Source organism: Herpailurus yagouaroundi, unplaced genomic scaffold (assembly GCF_014898765.1).
Source record: "Herpailurus yagouaroundi ecotype Mexico unplaced genomic scaffold, PumYag 28, whole genome shotgun sequence".
Taxonomy (NCBI): Eukaryota; Metazoa; Chordata; class Mammalia; order Carnivora; family Felidae; genus Herpailurus; species Herpailurus yagouaroundi.
In genome coordinates, this window is record NW_024412376.1 from 7,613,808 (window position 1) to 7,635,780 (window position 21,973).

The 21,973-nt window shown below is 38.6% G+C and overlaps 1 protein-coding gene across 1 annotated transcript in view; it reads right to left on the bottom strand.

The window, feature by feature from the left end:
* KCNU1 (potassium calcium-activated channel subfamily U member 1) overlaps positions 1-21,056 on the bottom strand; it is a 149,959-nt gene extending 128,903 nt beyond the window's left edge. The window contains exons 1-2 of the mRNA XM_040460964.1: positions 20,860-21,056; positions 17,954-18,073 (exon numbers count right to left, since the gene is read on the bottom strand). Coding sequence (XP_040316898.1) covers positions 17,954-18,073; positions 20,860-21,006 — 267 coding nt within the window. The 5' untranslated portion in view covers positions 21,007-21,056. The remainder of the gene's footprint in view (positions 1-17,953; positions 18,074-20,859) is intronic.
* Between the last annotated feature and the right edge of the window lie 917 nt (positions 21,057-21,973).

Here is a 21,973-nt window from a genome sequence, read left to right on the forward strand (position 1 = left end):
AAATGTCTGTGATACTGGAGAAGAAACAGTCCCAACATGTCCATGTAAAAGGATAGTCAGGATTTTGACAGGAGGGAATGTGCTGTAAATGAGGAAAAGAATATGAGTGAGTTTAACATGCGAATGTGCCTGGTTTATGGAAGAAGCAGAGCTGGTGGAATGTTATCAGAAGTTTTCCCATTCCAAACCCTCAAGGCATTTGGATGAAACCTTTTGCAGCCTCCATGACTTTTCAGGTCAACTTTAGGTAACCAAACATTCCTCCAGTCATTTATAGTTTTCCAGCCATTTTTTTTTATGTTCAGTCCAGTATATTATTAGTAATACTAATAGTAAAACTGAATTTTAGTTACAATTAAAGCTTTACTCCCTTCCAGCTCAGGTGTTCCTTGGGCAGGTTACCTGTACTGGGAAAAAGGTCAGTCTCCTCCCTATTAACCCTTTTTGAGTTTTTGTTTCTAGTTGCACACTGACTAAGCCACCTCGAGCCTCTCCAGAATTGTAGGTCAAGGTTAGAGAATGAACAGAAAAGGGAGATCAGAGAAGGAAACGCTGGACTTGACTGCTGTTAGATCACTATGCTCTCACCCTGGGGGTCTGGGAAGGGGAGGTGTTTAATATTTACTTGCATGGGCTATTCCATTGCTCTTTGGAGATACCAATTCAATTCATATTCAAATTAGGCAAATATTTCTTTTTTTTTTTTTTTAGTACCTATCATGACCCAAATACCATTCTGGTGATTGGGATCCATCCACCAGATGGATCTTAGCGTCTAGAAAATACAAAGATGACTACGGGGCGCCTGGGTGGCTCAGTCGGTTGAGCATCCGACTTCGGCTCAGGTCATGATCTTGTGGTCTGTGAGTTCAAGCCCCATGTCAGGCTCCGTGCTGACAGCTCGGAGCCTGGAGCCTGCTTCTGATTCTGTGTCTCCCTCTCTCTGCCCCTCCCCCACTCATGCTCTGTCTCTGAAATAAACAAACATTAAAAGAAAAGATGACTAATCTGTAACTTACATGGTATATTAGAAGTTACATACTAAGAAAATAAAGGGGATCAGAAATGCAAGGGGAAGGGGCAGAAGGGTTGCAGTCTGGATAATATTTAATCACTAAGGGTCCCCTTTGTGATTCCCTTAAATTGGGTGGAAGCATGTTCTTGAACTGGTTGCTCACAATTCTTTTCTCAGTACATCTCACATGCCTTTATTTTGCTGGAATTCCTACCCCTCCAGATGCCTAGTTGAGCAGGCAAGAGAAGACTCTCACATGTGACCCCTATCTGGCAGGTGGAACAGCTCAACCATTCTTTGTTCCAACAAATAGTAAAAGGACAGACTATCTTCAGTGTGACAACTTCTCCTCCGTAGAGCAGCTAGCCCAACAACAGCGCCTCTCCACAAACGAACCAGATGTCAGTCCTCTGTGTCCTCAGAGTTCCCAGAGATGCAGACTGAAAATTCTGAGTGGTTCCTCTTAAGCCTTTCCTTAGGCTTGATGTGAGAGGGAAGCACTCCCATACCTCTGCAACAACAGAACTTGTTCCAAAAATCCTCTGCTATTTCCAACTTACCTTAACTTTTTAAAGTTTTTATACTGTTTTCAAGTGTACAATATCTTGATTCAACACTTCCATACATCACCTGGTGCTCATCACAAGTGTCCTCCTTAATCCCCGTCACCTAGTTTACCCATGTCCCTACCTATCTCCCCTGTGGTAAACATCAGTTTGTTCTCTATAGTTAAAAGTTTGTGGGGCGCCTGGGTGACTCAATAGGTTAAACATCTGACTCTTGATTTGGGCTCAGGTCATGATCTCACAGTTTGTGAGCTTAAGCCCTGTGTTGGGCTCTGTGCTGACAGTGCGGAGCCTGATTGGGTTTCCCTCTCTTCTCTCTCTTTGCCCCTCTCCCCATTTGTGCTCGCTGTCTTGCTCTCTCTCTCTCTCAAGATAAATACATACACTTTATTAAAATTTTTTTTTGTTTTTTGGTTTGACTCCCTTTTTTCCTTTGCTCATCTATTTTGTTTCTTAAATTCCACGAGTGAAATCATACCGTGTCTTTCTCTGACTGATCATGCTTAACATAATACCCTCTAGTTCCATCCACGTTGTTTCAAATGGCAAGATTTCAGTCTTTTTTATGGCTGACAAGTATTCCATTGTGTATATATATACAATACACCTTCTTTATCCATTCATCAGTCAATGGGCACTTGGGCTGCTTCCATAATTTCACTATGGTAGATAATGCTGCTATAAACATCAGGTTGCATATATCCCTTTGAATTAGTATTCTTTGGGTAAATACCTAGTAGCGCAATTGCTAAATCATAGGGCAGTTCTATTTTCAACTTTCTGAGGAAACTCCATATTGTTTTCCAGAGTGGCTGCTCCAGTTTGCACTCCCACCAACAGTGCAGGAGGGTTCCCCTTTCTCCACACCCTTGCCAACACCTGTTGTTTCCTGTGTTGTTGATTTTGGCCATTCTGACAGGTGTGAGGTGATATTTCTTTACAGTTTTGATTTGTATTTCCCTGATCATGAGTGATGTTGAGCATCTTTTAATGTGTCTCTTGGTCATCTGGATGTCTTCTTTGGGAAAATGTCTATTCATGTCTTCTACACATTTTAATTAGATTATTTGTTTTTTGGGTGTTGAGTTTTATAAATTCCTTAAATCATTTACCATGATTAAAGGAGATTTATTCCAGGGGCACCTGGGTGGCTCAGTCGGTTAAGCATCTGACTCCGGCTCAGGTCATGATCTCACGGTTCGTGAGTTCAAGCCCCACGTCCGGCTCTGTGCTGACAGCTCAGAGCCTGGAGCCTGCTTGGGATTCTGTGTCTCCCTCTCTCTCTCTGCCCCTCCCCAGCTTGTGGTCTGTCTGTCTCTCTCTGTCTCTCAAAAATAAATAAACATTAAAAAAAATTTAAAAACAAGAGGGATTTATTCCAGGGTTGCAAGGGTGGTTCAATATTTACAAATCGATCAACATGATACACCACATTAATAAAAGAAGGGATAAGAACCATATGATCATTTCAATAGATGCAGAAAAAGCATCTGACAAAGTACAACATCCGTTCAACCCTCAACAAATTAGGTTTAGAGGGAATATGCCTCAACACAATAAAGGCCAAATATGAAAAACCCACAGTTAATATCATCCTTAGTGGGAAAAACTGAAAGCTTTTCTTCTACAGTCAGGAATAAGACAGAGATGTCTACTGTCACCACTGTTATTTAAAATAGTACTGGAAGTCCTAGCAATCAGACAACAAAAAGAAATAAAAGGTATCCAAATAGGCAAGAAAGAGGTCAAACTTTCACTATTTATAGATAACATGATATTCTATATAGAAAACCCAAAAGATGCCACCAAAAATCTGCCAAAACTGACACATACATGAATTCAGTGAAATCACAGAATTCAAAATCAACATACAAAAATCTATTGCATTTCTATACACCAATAGCGAAACAGCAGAAAGAGAAATTAATGAACCAATAAGAATTTCAATTTCACCCAAAACAATAAAATACCTAAGAATAAACCTAACCCGAGGTGAAAGACCTGTACTGAGTAAAACTATAAAACACTAATGAAAGAAATTAAAGACAACACAAAGAAATGGAAAAGGATTCCATGCTTATGGATTGGAAGAATAAATATTATTAAAATGTCTATACTACCCAAAGAAATCTACACATTTAATGGAATCTCTATCAAAAGAGCAACACCATTTTTCGCAGAAATGAAAAATCCTCAAATTTGTGTGGAACCAAAAAAGACCCCCAAATAACCAAAGAAACCTTGAAAAAGGAAAGCAAAGCTGGAGACATCACAATTCCAGACTTCAAGTTATATTACAAAGTTGTAGTGATCAAAACAGTACGGTATGGACACAAAAGTACACACAGAGATCAATGGAACAGAACAGAAAACCCAGCAACAAACCCACAACTGTGTGGCCAATTAACCTCCTACAAAGCAGGAAAAAAATATCCAATGGAAAAAGAGTCTCTTCAACAAATGATGTTGGGAAAACTGGACGGCAACATGCAAAGGAATGAAACTAGAACCTTTCTTTCATCATATACAAAAATAAATTAAAAATGGATTAAAGACCTAAATGTGAGACTTGAAACCATCAAAATCCTAGCACAGAACACAGGCAGTAACTCTTTGACATCAACCATAGCAACTTCTTACCATGTATGTCTCCTGAAGCAAGGAAAACAAAAGCAAAAATAAACTATTAAGAATTCATGAAAATAAAGTTTCTGCACAGTGAAGGACACAATCAACAAAACTAAAAGGCAACCTGCAGAATGGGCGAAAATATCTGCAGATGACATATCTGATAAAGGGTTAGTATCCAAAACATATAAAGAACTAACTTACCATAATTTACATGTCATTGGGTAAGAGCCAAGAGCTTCAAATGGTTTTCTTCCAACGGCTTTGTAAGTGACAATATTGCAGCTTATTTAATACCTGGGAGTTACTGGCATCTATTTCCTTGGGGTCTCACCATTGACTATAAGCTCCATTTTAACATTTACATTAGGTGTTGATGGAGATATTACTAAGTCTGTGGGTTTAACAGCAGTTAGAAATGTATTCTGAGGCTCAGAAAAGATGTTGGAAGTGGATATTGGGAGATTATATACATTTATCTCAGGGTATTGATAACGATTAATAGCTTCCACGAAATCTTTTTCTTGTCTTTACGCATGATTTTTTTCTCTTTCACTAAATCTCTTTAGTGATTTTTCAAGTATAAATCATATATTGCAAAGCTTCCAGAAAGAGGACAACAGGCCGTATGTTTACAATCCTCTAAACCGCAGAAATTAACCCCCCTCCCACCCCAAAAGAGAAAATGTTAGTTTCATTGAAACTAAGAAAAATACCAACCTCATGCCACAAACATAAAAAATATTATCCAGAAATAATATATAACAAACAGGAAAATGTATACCCAACCAAAAGTAGGCACTGGGAGCTAACATCCTGTGAACACCTGTTCACCGAGTCAGACAGATATTAGGAGGGATTTCCGAGGGGATGTGTAAATTTTTCTTGGGTTGGAAGGGCAAAATCTGGAAGCATTGGTTGTTTGTGGGGTGGAAAGCCCTCCACTTGAGCCCACAGACTAAAGGTGAAGCCACAAAGCCAGAGAGGCCTGGAGGAGACTCTGAAGCCACACCATCACTGCTGGGGAATCTCTTGGCTAGCAGCGGCAACACTATTTTTTTTCCAGAAGCATCTGGGAAAGCAGTCAGAGAAAAATGTGAGACCTGTTCCAGAGAAAGCCTTGTTTGCAGAATTGCTGGCCACAGCATGATCTCCCATGTTTGTCTGTGTGGGAAAACACACAGTAAATTGAGACTGATTTCCACAGTGGGGCTTAAAACCGCCAATTTACTTGGTAGATAGTTTTGTGTACCTAGAGAACACAAGTAACAGCCAACACAGTAAACGAGGGACACTGAATTCTCTAAATCTTCATGAATGAGTATTAGCAGACAATAGAAAATGCCAGTTATGTGGGAAATGTAAGAAAATAGGAGAATCCAGCAGAGGAAAGAGATGAAATGACCTCCTATGAAAACACTAATACAGAACATGTAATTAAACTTGGTCAAATTACAATTAGTGTTCCTAGTGGGATTCTAAAAATCTAATAAACAGCACCGGAGGATGGGAAAGGTAGAAGGACAATATGGGAGTTATAGGGAGGTAGCAACTGAAAGAAGCTGCACCCTGAGGGTTGTCTGGGAGATCAACAAAAAGGGGTTAAATGAGGGATGTGCATTAAGGAAGGCACTTTTGGGGATGAGCACTGGGTATCATATATAAGAGATGAATCACTGGGTTCTATTCCTGAAGCCAAGACTATACTGTATCACTGTGTGCTAACTGACTTGAATTTAAATAAAATAAAAATAAAAAATAAAAGGATGAATCAACTCACAAAAAAAAATCACAAAAGTAACAAATATAAGACAGACTGTTGGTTGCCATGGTTGAAGAGTGTTAAGATGCGAAGGAAGTGGTTCTGGCTGTAAAAACAAAGCAAAACAAAACAAAACAAAAAACAAAACCAAAAACATGAGGGATCTTTGTTATGGAAATGTTTTGTAGCTTGCCTATATCAATGTCAATATCCTGGCTGTCATTACACTGTAGTTTTGTGAGATACAACCATTGGGGGAAATTGGGTAAAGGGTAACTGGGCTCTCTCTATCTTATTTCTTTCAACTGCATGTGATTCGCCAATGATCTCAAAATACAGAACTTAACTGAAAAAGTTACCAACAAAAAAGGAAAAAGAGGTCAGCATTATCAACATTAGATCTTAAAAGAGGTGCCCTTTGGAATTGAGTTGCAGACCTTAGAGGAGGGGTCCTAGCTGGCCTGGCTGGTGATGGCACCCCTGAGGAGATGATGTGAGCCTGCTTTTGGCAGTGTTGGAAAAACTGGAAACCAGAACCACAGACTGCTACCAGAGTGAAAAGCTATTGCCTGAGTGAGGCTGAGAAAAAAACAGATGCAAAACATCCATCCCTAGGCTTTCTGTCTCCTCTCACACCCTTGTTGGCAGAGCTCAACTATGAGCACAAGCAAGCTGACAAAGGACACATGTAATAACTGAGGCCTGGCCTCACATCACAAAGCAGAGGGCACAGGGTAGATTTGGAGCTGAGATCTAGCAGGTAGCCTTAAGTGCTAGAAGATACTGGAATAGCATTTATAGAAATTTTAGGAAAAAGGACTGAAAGCCAAAAATCCTACACCCAAGAAGACTGGTGTTCACTCGCGAGAGCAAGGAAAAAACTATTTTTGTGTGACATTCAAGGTATGAAAGTATACCACCCACACTTTCCCTTGCAAATGAAAATGGGAAACACTCAAGGAAAACATGTTACATTAAAAAAAATAAAACATGAAAGATAAAACATGTTACATTAAAAAAAAAGTACCTAATGAAACTGGTAAAGTTAATTTTTAGCTCTAAAGCAAATATTAAAAAAAAAAATCTTACCAGACGTACAGTGCTAAAAACAAGCCAACAAAAAGCCACAACAGCAATCTGGAACTGAATGTTCCAATTCATTCGCAATTTCTGGAAGGAAGGACAGGTGGTATGGTGGAAAAAAAACAAAGATCTCATGCACATGGAGGATACAGACATAAAACATGTTGAGACAAATTATGGAAAGAGCCTAAATGTCCATCAACTGATGAATGGATAAAGAAGTTGTGGTTTATAAACACAATGGAATACTACTCGGCAATGAGAAAGAATGAAATATGGCCTTTTGTAGCAACATGGATGGAACTGGAGAGTGTGATGCTAAGTGAAATAAGTCATACAGAGAAAGACAGATACCATATGTTTTCACTCTTATGTGGATCCTGAGAAACTTAACAGAAGACCATGGGGGAGGGGAAGAGGAAAAAAAAAAAGTTACAGCGAGGGAAAGAGGCAAACCACAAGTGACTCTTAAAAACTGAGAATAAACTGAAGGCTGATGGGGGGTAGGAGGGAGGGGAAAGTGGGTGATGGACATTGAGGAGGGCACCTGTTGGGATGAGCACTGGGTGTTGTATGGAAACCAATTTGACAATAAATTTCATATAAATAAAAAAACATGTGGAGATACACAGAGGAAATATAGAATGGGAAGTTTGTTCTGAACTTGGTTTAACCTAGTGTGCCCATGATATCCTATTAAAAAAGGAATTATACAAAATATGTAATAAACAAAAATGTCAGCCAATGGTCAATGCTTAGTATACCCTGAATGGTTTATATTTATTATCATAGACGTCTCCCTACAATACTTTAAAGGAGGTTATTCATATTGTATGACTGAAATCTAATTTAGAAAAATTAATTTGCCCAGGATTACACAATAGGAAGTGGAGGAGCCCGTGTCTGAGTCCAGGTCTCTCAAAATTCAGTCACGAGGTATCTCTGGCCTCTCTAGTAAGATAAGAAACCAAGGCTGGGACAGAGCTCTTACCTGCCTAACACCCATTTTCCTTTTCTTTGCTAACTTATCTACCATTTGTTTTTTTTAACCCACTGATATTTAGATATTCTATTATGTAGCAAATTCAATCTCTAAGTATTATGAAGACCAATAAAACAAATTACCATAAAGGAGAATAATTAAATTCCTCTGATAAATCAACAAATAAATGGATTCTTAAATCAATAAGAGAACAAAAATCCAGCTCCATGTTATTTACAGAGACACAGTTAACAGGAAATTAGAGAAAAAGACTGACAGATAGCTGGGCAAAGACATCCCAATCAAGTATGAATAAAATGAAGGCAAAATATTCAAAACCATTCAAGCCAAAAACAAAACAAAACCCAAAACACTAAATGTGAGAACCATGAATATTTCATATAGATAAAAGGCACAATCAAGCAAAGACTTAAAAGATAATTTTATGCACTAATTGATATTATATAAAATATATAATTTAAAATGGGTTAGAAATGCAAGATGAATATATTCGATAGAACTACAAGATATTCAATAAAACTACAAAATCATAAATAAAAATGTTTGGCATGTCCCTTTCAGTCAGCAAATAATTAAGGGGTATGGAAAACACATATAACACAATTAATAGTGCTTCTATATCAAACATAATACATATTCTTTCAAAAGTCCATTAAGTAGTAATAAAAATTGAACATGCACTAGGCGACAGTGCATTTCCCCATAAATTTCATAAGCCAGAAATCATAAAGGCAGTAGTATTCTTGGACCATAAATTTTACCAAAGTGGAAAAGATAGCCACTCTATCCCAAGGAAATAAAAGCTTATACATACAGCATTCCTCTAAATGGATGATGACTCAAACAAGAAATCAAAATTAAAATTTCAAACAACTTACGACAAATTAGGCATTCATAAAAATCATAATACTACTTGCTAAAATCTATGAGACATGGCTAAGAAAGAACTCATAGGAACATTTTTTGTAAAACAAATACCACCCAAGAAACCGGAGACTGGGCCGGCCCAGAGCGCGTGCGTGCCGCGTGGCAGGCTGCGCAAGCGCGGTGGGATCCCGGGCCGGCATGCGCAGTGCCGTCCTGCAGCTTCCAGGCTGGGCCCCGGAGGCGCGCGCAGACGTAGTGGTTTCAAATACCGGGCTTCCCTGATGGACGGGGAATATTGTCGCAAACCTTAGGCAAAGCTGACTGAGGAGGAGGTATGAGACCAGCGCAGGAAGACTCAGCTCATCAAAGTGGCCCAACAGCGAAAATAAACCCTGTGCTGGGAGACCCAGTGACCAGTAAACTGACGAACACGAGGAAACAAGTCCTGTGGCCAGACCCCTAACGATGGAGCTGTGCAAAGAGAGAAGATTGAGCTGTGCCGTGCTGCTTCTGCAGAGGGACAGCTGACCATTGAACATAACTCCTAGGCCGCCTTCCACCAGATCCTGGAAATCCCCAAGCCTGTGGGGGCGGTCCCCATCCTCGAGGGTGGCCTTTTCTACCTGGTCCCTGCGCGGGCAGCTGACCCAAGTGCGGCCCGTCTTCCTGTTCTGGCGTGCTGGGAGAAGCAGCTTCAGCGGAGGGTGGGGGCCTGAGAAGCTGTCGCGCCAGCTGCTGGCGGCTCTCCACAACCAAGGCAGGTGATTAGAAGGAAGCAGGAGCAACCTGGGATGGTGGAGGCCAGCGGCACACCCTGGCCCGAAACCGCTGCTGGTAGAGGGCGGGTAGAGGCCCCAGGAGGAGCCCTGGGCCCTCTGCCACGTGGAGAAATAACCTGCAGCTTGAGGATGTTCCTTTTAAATTTTTTTTTCAACGTTTTTTATTTATTTTTGGGACAGAGAGAGACAGAGCATGAACGGGGGAGGGGCAGAGAGAGAGGGAGACACAGAATCGGAAACAGGCTCCAGGCTCTGAGCCATCACATCAGCCCAGAGCCCGACGCGGGGCTCGAACTCACGGACCGCGAGATCGTGACCTGGCTGAAGTCGGACACTTAACCGACTGCGCCACCCAGGCGCCCCGAGGATGTTCCTTTTAACAGCAAGCTTCACAAGGCGCAGCAGCGTGTTGATTGCTCCTTAAGCCTTCTTTTGGGGCTTGAACTTGCTCTCTCTGACTCAAGTCTCGCAAAGGAGAAACATGTCGTTGAGGGGATTTCTCCCAATAAACTCAGAGTCCATCCAGTCAACTCTTCCCTGAGCTTCAGGTGGACTTTTGGATGATAGGAAAAGACGCAGATTTGGGAGCAGAAAAGGTTTATTAAAAAATTCTCACCCTGAACAGGTAGGGTACTCTGTTAGGTAGTATCCTCATTTATTAAAACTGACTGGAGGTGGGGGGGGGGGGTGGCAAATGAAATTAAACAAATGGGAAAAATGGGATATTGAAATTAAGAAGGATAAAAAAGATATTAATTATATATGCAAATGTGTATGAAATATAAAAGTCCCCAGCAAAGCTAAATAAAACCAAAGGAGAGGAACATGGCCCATCATGGGGAGAGGAATGGTGTGGATTAGGGATAGAGAGAAAAGAAAAGTGTTCTTTCTAACCAGGAGTGGACTTTGGTCCTTACAGCAGTCAAGGAGACCTTCAAACTTTCATTCCTTCTACTGGCTCCTTTTCCTTGGAAAATGACCTCTGGCTTCAAAAAAAAAACAAAACTTTTCATTTAAAACTAAAGAGACTGTATTATTTATCATACCAAGTGTGTAAACTTTTAAGAATGAAAGCGATCCTCTAAGCAGGTACACCAGGACAACTGGCAAAAACCTGGGTTTAGGATTATCATGCTTTATGATGTATATTATCATATTGATTCAGTAATTACTGCTTAACACCTTTATAATGTATATCATGTTGATTCAGTATTTACTGCTTAGCATAACATGATCATGCTTTATAATGTATATTATCATGTTGATGCGGTAATAACTGCTTAACACCTAGAACAGGTTTGTAATCTCAAGATAGGTGCAAGAAACTAAAAGGACATCTAAATTTTCTGACACCTTTCTCTAAATGTGTTTTTTACTGTCTTCCATATTGAATTATCCTATTGTTTAGACACACCTGATGAAAGCAATGTAACTATACTACAAATTATGGTAAATACTGCATGGAAAGTTTATCCAAATGAGGTAGATTTTTTTTTCAATTAACTAAAGATATTACTTGTTGCTAAAATGAGAAAGGGTTCAACCTCAATTTTAATCATTTTTTTGTTTATAGAGACAAGTGCTGAGTATTGTTTATAAAAATATTAATAATAGTTCCACCTATATATGTATTATACGCTAGGCATACGTGTATATTATTAACTAGTGAGTCTTGTAATTATTATATGTTAGTCCATTCTCATATATTAACACAACTATTCATTGAAATTACCCATAGATAGTATTTCTCATTCCCGTTTTATAATTTTTGCCTTTTATTTCTCTATGCATCAGATTCTTCATTTATCAAAAAGAGGTAATGGTAATACCTCTGTTTTGCAAAATGGATTTTAAAAGAGTGATGGAGAGGAGAACTGGTGTGAGAAGTCCTAAGGTAAATCCATTTTAGGAACTAGCACCCAAAGAAGAGAATTGGGAGAATTGATCTAGAACAAAGCTGGCCCTTTAGAAGTCTTTTGGAAACTCCTATCCCACTTGCTCAGGCTGTATTCCAATTTAAAGACACAAGAGATCAACACACTAACCTGAATTCACATCTCATTTTGCCTTCGCTGGCTGCTATTCATTTTACTCGTCTTCACAAAGGACTGCCACAATAACAACAGCTTCTTTTATTTCAAAATTTAAATTTTAGAGATACAACTTATGGAGGAGAAAAGTTGTTTTAAGTCACTGAAACACCCAAAGAAAATATATCTGACAATGTTACTGAGAATCTTCAAGTTTGAAGGAAGAAGCTCGTAGCAGTGGACGGAGATAGGGGTAAGGAAGAAATTAAGTTTTCACTTCTGCACCCTTTGGTATTTTTTGAATAATGTGCCATGTGCATAAAAAGGCAAACAATGTAACCATGCACAAATAATCAGTGTGAATATTGTGTGGTACTTCCTGTCAGTCTTTTCTCTATTCATATGATAAAGATCTCTAAACTATAGTCTCATACATACAAAATAGGTGCCTGATGCTTGACGGTATATTAAATATAAAATATGAAATAATGAAATGCAAAATAAAACATAAAGATACAACTCATCTCAAGGTGGTGGGAAAGATTTTTAAACTTTATTTTTGTAACATAAACAATGGATACAATGTATGAAGAAACAGATCTAGTATTTTTATGTTTCTTTTCCCCTAGAACTATTACTGCATTATGAAAATGAGCAAAACCCAGGGAAATAAGTTTTTAGTCAGTTTTTCCAGCATCATTTTTTAAATATTTTTTTCTCATTTCCAAACAAACGGTGATGCTTTCTTTGTTCATTTATATACTTTGCTCATCTGTATACTAAGATTGACAACTATTGATCTAGTTAAGGGCTTATTTACACATTTACAGAAGGGATTACATATTCACAGAAAAGATTACACATTTTTGGGAAGGAGTTAAGAGAATACAAAGAAACATAAAGTGCTAGATTGCCGGAAAAAATAGAAGCAAGGGAAAACAGGATAACAGAATGTGCACATAAATGGTGCCTAGAATGATGTCAAAAATAGACACACTTATTAAAGATAAGCCACATTTTTAGTTCTAAACTGTTCTAGCCATCTAAGCAACAAAGAAGCAATTACACAATTAGCCACAACCCCTCTGCCCACTTCCACTCAAAAAGGAGCAGCTTGTTTAGGGATAGGACTATATTTAAAACTATTCCTGGGTGGCTCAATGGGTTGGGCGTCTGACTCGGCTCAGGTCATGATCTCACAGTCTGTGAGTTCGAGCCCCGCGTCAGGCTCTGCACTGACAGCTCAGAACCTGGAGCCTGCTTCGGATTTTGTGTCTCCCTCTCTCTCTGCCCCTCCCAGCTCAGGCTTTGTCTCTCTCTCTCTCTCAAAAATGAATAAACATTAAAAAATTAAAAACTTAATGCAGAAGAAAAGATAGTTGTAAAAACATAAAAACTTTGTGATGACTAAAACAACAAGCCCGTTGATGCTACAGTGCTGATCAATACTTTGCCATGTTTTAATCTACAGAGGGATTTCTAGAAGGTGTCCTGTTTTGAAGATACTATATTTTCTCCTTTTGACTATTGGAATTTTTCGCCTCATTTTTCTTCTTTTTCTTTTCCTTTCTTTTCCTCTTTTTTTTTTTTGTTTTTGTTTTTTCACCTTCTGCTCTTTTTCCTCCTCCTTCCTCTTGGTCTTCCACTGGGTGGTTGGCCAAGTATCCTCCCTCTAAATATCAAGGACATGAATCTGTACATTTTTTTTTCTACTTGTTATCTTTAGGGGTTTTGATACAGACACTGTGCTTTCCTTGAAAAAGAAAATTGAATGTTTTCTTTCTTTCTTTCCTGTGTCCTGGAACTGCTTAATTTGCATTAGGGATATCCATCCTTGAAGATCTGGTTGACTAGACCTTAAAATCATCTAGGTCTCCCATAGATGGAGGGAAGAAGGGTGGCGGTGGTGGTGGTGGTGGTGGTGATGCAGGTCTTTGACAGCATCTGTGTTTCTTCCAGATATTTGATGTTTACGTTTCTTTCTTTTGTGATACGTTTTGGTAATTTATATTGTCCTAAGGAATCATCCAGTTTTCAAATTTAATTGCCTACATAGCATTGTTTCCTTCTTATCAATGTACTTATTCCTCACTTAATGTCTTATTTCTTATATATTTGTGCTTCCCCGCCCCCTTTTTTCCTTGGTGAGGCTAGCTCTTGATTTCTCGTTTTTATTGTTTGCTTCAAATAATCAGCTGTTTTACAACTCGTTAATTTCTGACTCTTTTTATATTTATTCTGTGTAGATTTAATGTGTTTTCTTTCTCTAACTTGTTGAGATTGATGATTCATTGATTTTAATTATTTTTTTTTAATTTTTTTTTTTCAACGTTTATTTATTTTTGGGACAGAGAGAGACAGAGCATGAACGGGGGAGGGGCAGAGAGAGAGGGAGACACAGAATTGGAAACAGGCTCCAGGCTCTGAGCCATCAGCCCAGAGCCCGACGCAGGGCTCGAACCCACGGACCGCGAGATCGTGACCTGGCTGAAGTCGGACACTTAACTGACTGCGCCACCCAGGCGCCCCGATTTTAATTATTTTTATTTATCAAGTTTTTATTGTTAGGCATTTAACTCAGAACCACTCCCATCTTATACTCTAGGTGCAAGGGGTATGTGGTGTTTTCATTATTTTTATGATCTAAATATACCACAAGCGTTATTTTGATTTTTCAGAGTTAAGCGTCTTTTGAGAGAGGGAAATGTAACAATTGTTAGCTGTAAGATCTTCATTTTTCTTTCTTTTTTTCTGAGTTGTTATTTTCTTATTTATTTATTGTGCTGTATTCAGTTAATGTTGGCTGTCTGTACTTTGTAAGTTTCAAAATTCTGGTTGTTTTTTTTTTTTGTGGCCTGATAATATGCTGAATATTTATAAATAGTTCATAGACACTTGTAAGTTTAATTTCTGTTTTCGGCATATGGAGTTTCATCATTTCAATCAGCTTCCTGTTATTAATTAAGTTACTTTGGTCTTCTTTATGCTTATTATTGTTAAAAACAAACAGGTGCAAAATGGAGTCACTTATGTTAAGACCCGTAAAGACTTAATACCTAACCCAATAGCAGTTTTAGCCATTCCAGGGAATGGAATATTAAACCAGTCTGGAATTTCCTGACCAGCACTAGTGAGGTAATCTGCATGGTAAGACCCCCTGCTCTAACCCTTAAGGGAAGGTGATCTTGCCTGAAACAATTTTTCTTTTCTTTTACTAATAACTTCCTTGCCCCACTCTCCTTCCTATGAAGACCTTCCATTTTGTACAACTCCTCGGAGCATCCCTCTGCTTGTTACATGGGATGCTGCTCAATTCATGAATTGGTTAATAAAATCAATTACATCTTCAAGTTTACTTGGTTGAATTTTGTTTTTTAACATTATTTCTTTTCTATTTATGAAGTCCTGATATGAGGAAGGTGAACTAAAAGCTCCTACTACCAATGTGTTTTTAATATTTCTTTTTTATTTCTTGTAATTTTTATTTATTTATTATCTTAGAGTCATATTTTTGGTGTGGTGATATTCATGATGTTCTATCTCGGTTGAGGGTTGTTAATTTATCATTATGAAGGTTGTGTGTTGAATTGTGTCGGGGGCCCGCCCCCCACAAAGCATATGTTGAAGTCCTAACCCTCAGTCCCACCTGAAGTGACCTTGTTTGGAAATGGGGTCTTTGCAGATGTATTCAAGATAAGATAAGGTTATGAGGATGGAGTCTCAATCAATGTGACTGGTGTCCTTAGAAAAGGGAAATTTAGACATAGCCATGAATAGAGGAAACATTATGTGAATGCCATGTGAAAACAAGGTCAAAGGTGTGGGTGCATGTATGAGCCAAGGAACACCAAGGATTGCTAACCAACCAGCAGAGCGAGGAGTGAGGCATAGAGCCACTTCTCTCTTACAACCTCAGATGCAAACAACCCTTGACCTGAGACTTCTCACCACCAGAATTTTGAGACAAAAATTTCTGATGTTTAAGCCACTGAGCATGTGGTACTTTCTCATAGTGATCATAGGAGACTAAGACTAAGACAGGTTACTTGGCTTCATTTATTGTTTTCTTGCTTTGAATTCAAACTTACCTGATATTAAAATGTACTCCCAATTTCTATTGTCACTTGCCTGGTATACCTTTGATAATTCCTTTATTTTTAAACTTTAGTGCCTCTTGAATTTTTAAAACATAATTAGACCATGTCAACCACATGCTCAAAAAACCCTTAATGACTTCCCTTTGCATTAGAGTAAAATCATTCCATTTGAATAGCCTAGTTCCTTACTATGAAGTACAAAGCATTGCTTGGTTCTCCTGTCTCCTCTCTGACCTCATTCTCCTCTGCCCTCCATGACCTCTAGCATGCACGTCCCACTGTGGTATTTGCAGTAAGCTGAACTTTTTATTTCCATAAACCGTTCTCTCTGTCGATAACCTTGTTTCTTCCACCCTTTAATTGCTTTATATTTTGATTCTTCATGTCTCAGAGAATTTCTCAAAACCTTTTCAGAGATTTCTTCTCTGATCACTGTATCTGATACGATCTAATAACTCCATTTCCACCAAGACTCTCAAACATCAGTCATAATCCCAATACCATTCATCACCATATTAATTTTATCTTATTTGTTTATGCACATATTTGTCATCTCTATTCCCCACCAGAATTTAAGTCCCGGGAGTCCAAAACTCTTGTCTGTGTTTTCACCATATCTAGAATGTCAGCCTTGTGTGTAGTTGGCAAACAATATCTATTGAAAGAAGTAGGTAAGAGAATTACCAAGAAAGGAAGAATGGAAGGATGGAAAGGAGATCTACAGACTCTTTTGTTCTCTTCTTAGCCTTTCATAGAATACTTGCTTGGCACCCCTACTGAGGGTCTCGATTATGCCTTTCAATAATCAATGCCTAGAGTGTTTATTCTAATCTAACCTTTCTCTAACCTTTACTTCTGTTGTTCCAACTACTTAATCATCAGCTATAACAAGTTGAAAAAAAAATTTTTCCATTATTTTAAGAGGTAATTTTTATTGGTATGTAATCAATGATCGATCATTCCTTACTCACCCATTCCCCATATGCAATGCGTATATGGTGGATGGTATAGGTTCTCTTCTCCCTCACCCCAGAGACCTTTAATATGTTATTCCCAATATTATCCTCATATGTCACACATGATTTGAGCATTTGAAGAGATCCTAGCTAAGAAATCACTGATATAATCAGAAAGAATCCTTCTCTAACAGGTCATACTGATAGGGATTTCAGAAAAGGGAGCAAAACTAGAAGAAAGAAAAAGGAATGTTCAGATGATTCCACATTCAGAAGAAATTATGTACTTCCTAATAAATTTTAAAAATAATTCTATCTGAATGAACATTAACCAGAAAAGAGCACTGTTTTCACCAATTACAAAAAAAACAGAGGATAATCTCTAGCTCACATCTACTCCACCATACCACCATCTGATGGCAGCATACCCTCACACTATAGATTCTATTTTCTAATATTTCAGATCAATTCATTCATTTATAGGGCGTCTTCTGTTTCCAGACAATGGAATATAAGCATTTCCATGGCATAGTCTGTTCTCTTAAGGAGCTCACAGTACACTAGAAGAGACAGGCATATGCACAGGTAATTTTAATAGCAGTGTGCAATGAATATATAGAAGCTTAGAGATGGACTCTTAGCCTATTATGGAGATAAAGTAAGATTTCCCCTATGAGATTATGTCTGAATTAAGTTTTAACATGTATGAATTACCTAGATTAAGACAGGTAGTAAAACACTAAATACCATCATAATGAGGCAAAAAGACTAATTTGTATAAGGAAGAAAAAAAAAAGCTATGAGAATCAAAGGAGGGGTTAACAGTTACACATTTCAGGCCAGATGACCCACCAAACATCATATTTATGCCAGACATCCGTCTCCATTCGAGGCAACAAACTGAACACAACCTTTGTGCTAATAAAGCTTCCTTCTAGCAAAACCCCTGATGTTCAATAGGAAATACAATGCCAAGTAATTATATTCAGATTAAAAGACTAATGGAAGAGAAGGTAGACAAAGGGAGATGGCCGTGGGGAGGCAGGGATATTTTAGATAAAGCCACCAGGGAACACCAGATGCTTACCTGGGTGATAGAATTATATATACTACAATTATATTCATGGCTAAAGTACATTAGCAAGCTAACCATGAAAATGTACTTACCAACACTTGCCCCACAAAGGTCTGTGCTGAAAGCAACATTTCTATACGATTCCGAAATACTCCATGGAAGTGGAGACTTTTCAAATGTTTATTACCGGTGCTTTTTCTCAAGAGTACTTCCTACACACAAGAGGAAAGAATTGAGAGTGAGCTGAATCTCAGAGAAAGTAATCTGTTTTATGTATGTTGGAGCCTCCTGCTGTGGTATAAGCTGGAAATCGTTCCACCTTGTCCAACCCAGAGAACGCTGAAGTTGCTTGTTCAGCATTTCATGAATTGAATTTTACTGGGTTTGCATTTGATTCATCTTTTGCACCGCTTTTTAATGATGAATTCTGAAGTCCTCACCATGCCTTCCTCACATACACTCAGTCCTAGACCCTTCAAGCTGACATTATCGTAGTGGTCAGGATTGAGAGTAGCACGCTTCTTCATGCTGTGGGGACGTGTCTTACCCTTTTCTGTCAAGATACGTGGACAAAGACAAAAAGATCATAAATTGATTTTTAGTGATTACTTAAGTACCTAATTTTTGTTTTGAGAAAGAAGGAAAGTTTCAGCAATTTTATGTTGCTTTTAGTTCCTTATCTGGTATCACATCCTGCTGATATATTCCTTCCTCATGTTTATAAAATGCCTTAATTATTATATTTAAAATTGATAGTAACCCTATGAGGTAGACAAAGTAAGTGTGATTAAATCCACTATCCATTGATAAAGAAACATAAGCAGGGGATGAGGAGAGGCTGGAGTCTGAACTGGTCCCCATATCTGTTGATAAGCTACCACCAAGAAAGATAGAAGTGAACTAGGATTGATCACACCATGCTGACCCTCTGACTTTTGGAAAAACTCATTGTATATGGAGCCAGGATTTTGAAATGGCTTAATTTTTCTACTCATAATTTCTGAGTGGTAGGAAAAGAAGTCTCATTAAATAACTATTTGATAGAATCCATATCTTGATCAATGATTTGCCCTCTAATACGTGTGACTCATGTGCATTCCTGAGATGTTGTCTGAGAATTGATTTTTTTTTCAAAAAAATATTCAATATAACATTAATATGGAACACTCCTTTGAATTTTGTTATGAAATTAGAGCCTTCTGTGGGAAAACAAATTGACCCTAAGATATAATAAAATAATATTTATGAATGTAGTAAGCCTTTTAAAAATGCACATTTAAGGAGAAAACTATGACTCCAAATAACTTTTAAGATAACTTTGACAGTTGTGACATTTTTTGCATTAGGCCATTTTCCCAAAGGCTTAGAGAAAACCTCTCAATTAAATATAACAAGTTGCTGAGAAGTCACTCAACTTGTATCAAATTCTCTCCTCAGGATTCAAAACCATAAAAGTATAGTATTTTGGCTGCTTTGGACCCTACTTCTTTACATTTTGTTGTATTTGCTTCCTATTAGAAATTAAAAGACGCCTCTGGACTGAAGGGTAGACATGAATTTTGTAACCACACAAAAATAGATATAATAGGGGAAGAAGATATATTTCCTGGAGCAGAAGCCTAAGGAGATTTAACGAATCTACCAATTCATTTGTGCATTGGGAGAAAAGAAAAAAGGTGGAAGGCAGATTCACCACACTCATTACTCATTTGTGTACTCTATCAGTCTTGTTAAGAAGTAAGTACACCTGAGAATTCTTTCCATAGTTTTTATGCCACTGCTTAAAGTCTTTACAAATAATTAATATTAGAAGGAACTTGTTTAACAACAAAATGTCTGGACTTCAGTATTGGTACATCTTAAATGAAGAAACCTGAATTCCATTTTATGATATTACCAATGACCTTAGAAAGTTACCAAGTTATTACAAATTATGTTATTTTATGTCAACGTTTACAATGAAGAGAAATTGTTTTAAATGTTTATTTATTTTTGAGAGATAGAGGGAGACACAGAATCTGAAGCAGACTCCAGGCTGTGAGCTGTGAGCACAGAGCCCAATGCAGGGCTCTAACCCACAAACTGTGAGATCATGACCTGAGCTGAAGTCGGATGCTCAGTCCGACGACCGAACCACCGAGGTGCCTCTGCCGTTTAGAGAAATGTTCTAAGCAACTCTTCAGTATCAATTACAATGCACAAGTGAAATGTGTTCTATTATGGAAATTACAATATCAGAAAAACAAAGTTTGGGGAAAAAATTGGAAACAAATCACACAGGGCATAATAAAGCCCTTTGCCTTTGACCGCTGGTAATAGAACAGCCATTATCTAGCATTGGAGAGTTTTATTTCAAGCTCTTAAGCAAAGTCTTATCTGGGTACGATACCATTACTCTCATTATGATCATTTGCCAGCTGTTGCTCAACACCACCCACCCTTGCAAAGCTTGTTTGCTTGTGAAAAGTGTCTGCATTTGTGACTGTATGGCATGTGCATGTATGCATGGGTTTCTGTATGAACTCAGTGTATTGGGTTAACATGGTTTATGAAAGGCAGTTTACCTGTGTCAGTGCATCTGTATCCTACAATGCGCGATTTGTGAAAGTAAGCTTGACTTGATGTTCGTTTTTGCCTCCCTCATACATAGTACCAAGCACAACCATCGTTTTGAAATTCAAAATAGTGACATAGACATACTGTTTGTGGACGTTTTTTCAGAATAGCGACCTCTGTTTCCAGAGCTACCATTCATCATCAACCATTCAAAGCATTTGCTTCTCTGAGTGGTGGGAGGAGAGGTGTAGCTCTGTACCTGCAGGTTTTGGAATGGTGACCTACTGTCCTGTTTTCCACCCCGGTGGAGGATCAGCACCAAATTAGAGCTGGCCCTGCTAGCTCATGAAAGCTGAGTGAAGCTTATATTGTTTCTAAACACAATCACTTGCCAGACCGGTCTAGATCTTCTTACAGTGCGATCCCAAATAAGGAAACTGACCAAGATAATTCCTGTTCCCTTGATGTTTTGCCATTTTTTAATGGTCCTCCAGATTAGCCTGAATATGAATAAGATGAGGAGTCCAACGAAGAAGGTCACAAAGGAGGAGAGAATAAATGCTGCTTGGATCTCAATGGAGCAGGCCATTTTCTCAGGTCTTCCCCACTACCACTCTGCAGCTTGGTTTGAAAAATCAGCAGACGGAACTGTTGGGCTTCTGTGATGTCATGATCACATGGTAATGATTCCAGAAGTTAGAGTTTAGTGTATTACTGAGTCCTAATGCCAGGGGTAATAACAATGAGTGATCCCAGGAATAAGGGTCAGCTAACCACCACAGTGCAGCCTCAGAGGATGCAAATGAATGAACAGAAGGAGAAGACCAGGGTCCACGACATGGGTCTTCAGAAGACCAGAATTCTAGGTCTGATTCTGTTACGGACTTTCTCTCTGACCTAGAGGAAATTATAGCCTTCATGGCTATGGTCAATGGGCTATATATTTGGTTTGTTGCAGACATCTTCAGAATAACTTAGAGTGAAATGGCATCCAGCAATCTGTGTGTCAGTGAATTGATTCTTCACTGGAGCAGATGCCACATTCTCAGTGATCTTGGACAGACAGATGAGAGAATACTTCAAGACTTGTGTTTAGCTCGTCAATAAGAAAGGCACGATAGTGCAGGTATTGTAGAAGGTGATTTTACCAGTACAAGCATTGGTCAGTTGTTAAATATTTGAGCCCAGGAATGTTCCCCTTATCTCTTCTTTAGGGAACCCTCCCCTTTCTTGCTTTTATCCCTGCGCTGTCAGCAAACACTTTGGTCCAGCAGAGGTAAAGTTCAGAATGAGAACTGTTTCCTTTATTTTTTATGATGTTTTCAAAGGTGTAGGAAATGTCATGCCTTTCAGTGCACACAAGTGACAGGCAAAATGTCAGCCTGATGGGAGGCCTAGTCCCCCCCACCTCCAGTTATTGTGAAGATGGCATGACACAAGGTGATGAGACCCAGGAGAAATGTTATTGTCCTTTGGAGCTCGCCACGCTTCTGCTCTGTGTGGAAGACTATTTCTAGAAGAGAATTATAACATTTCCTAGAACTGCTGCCACAGTT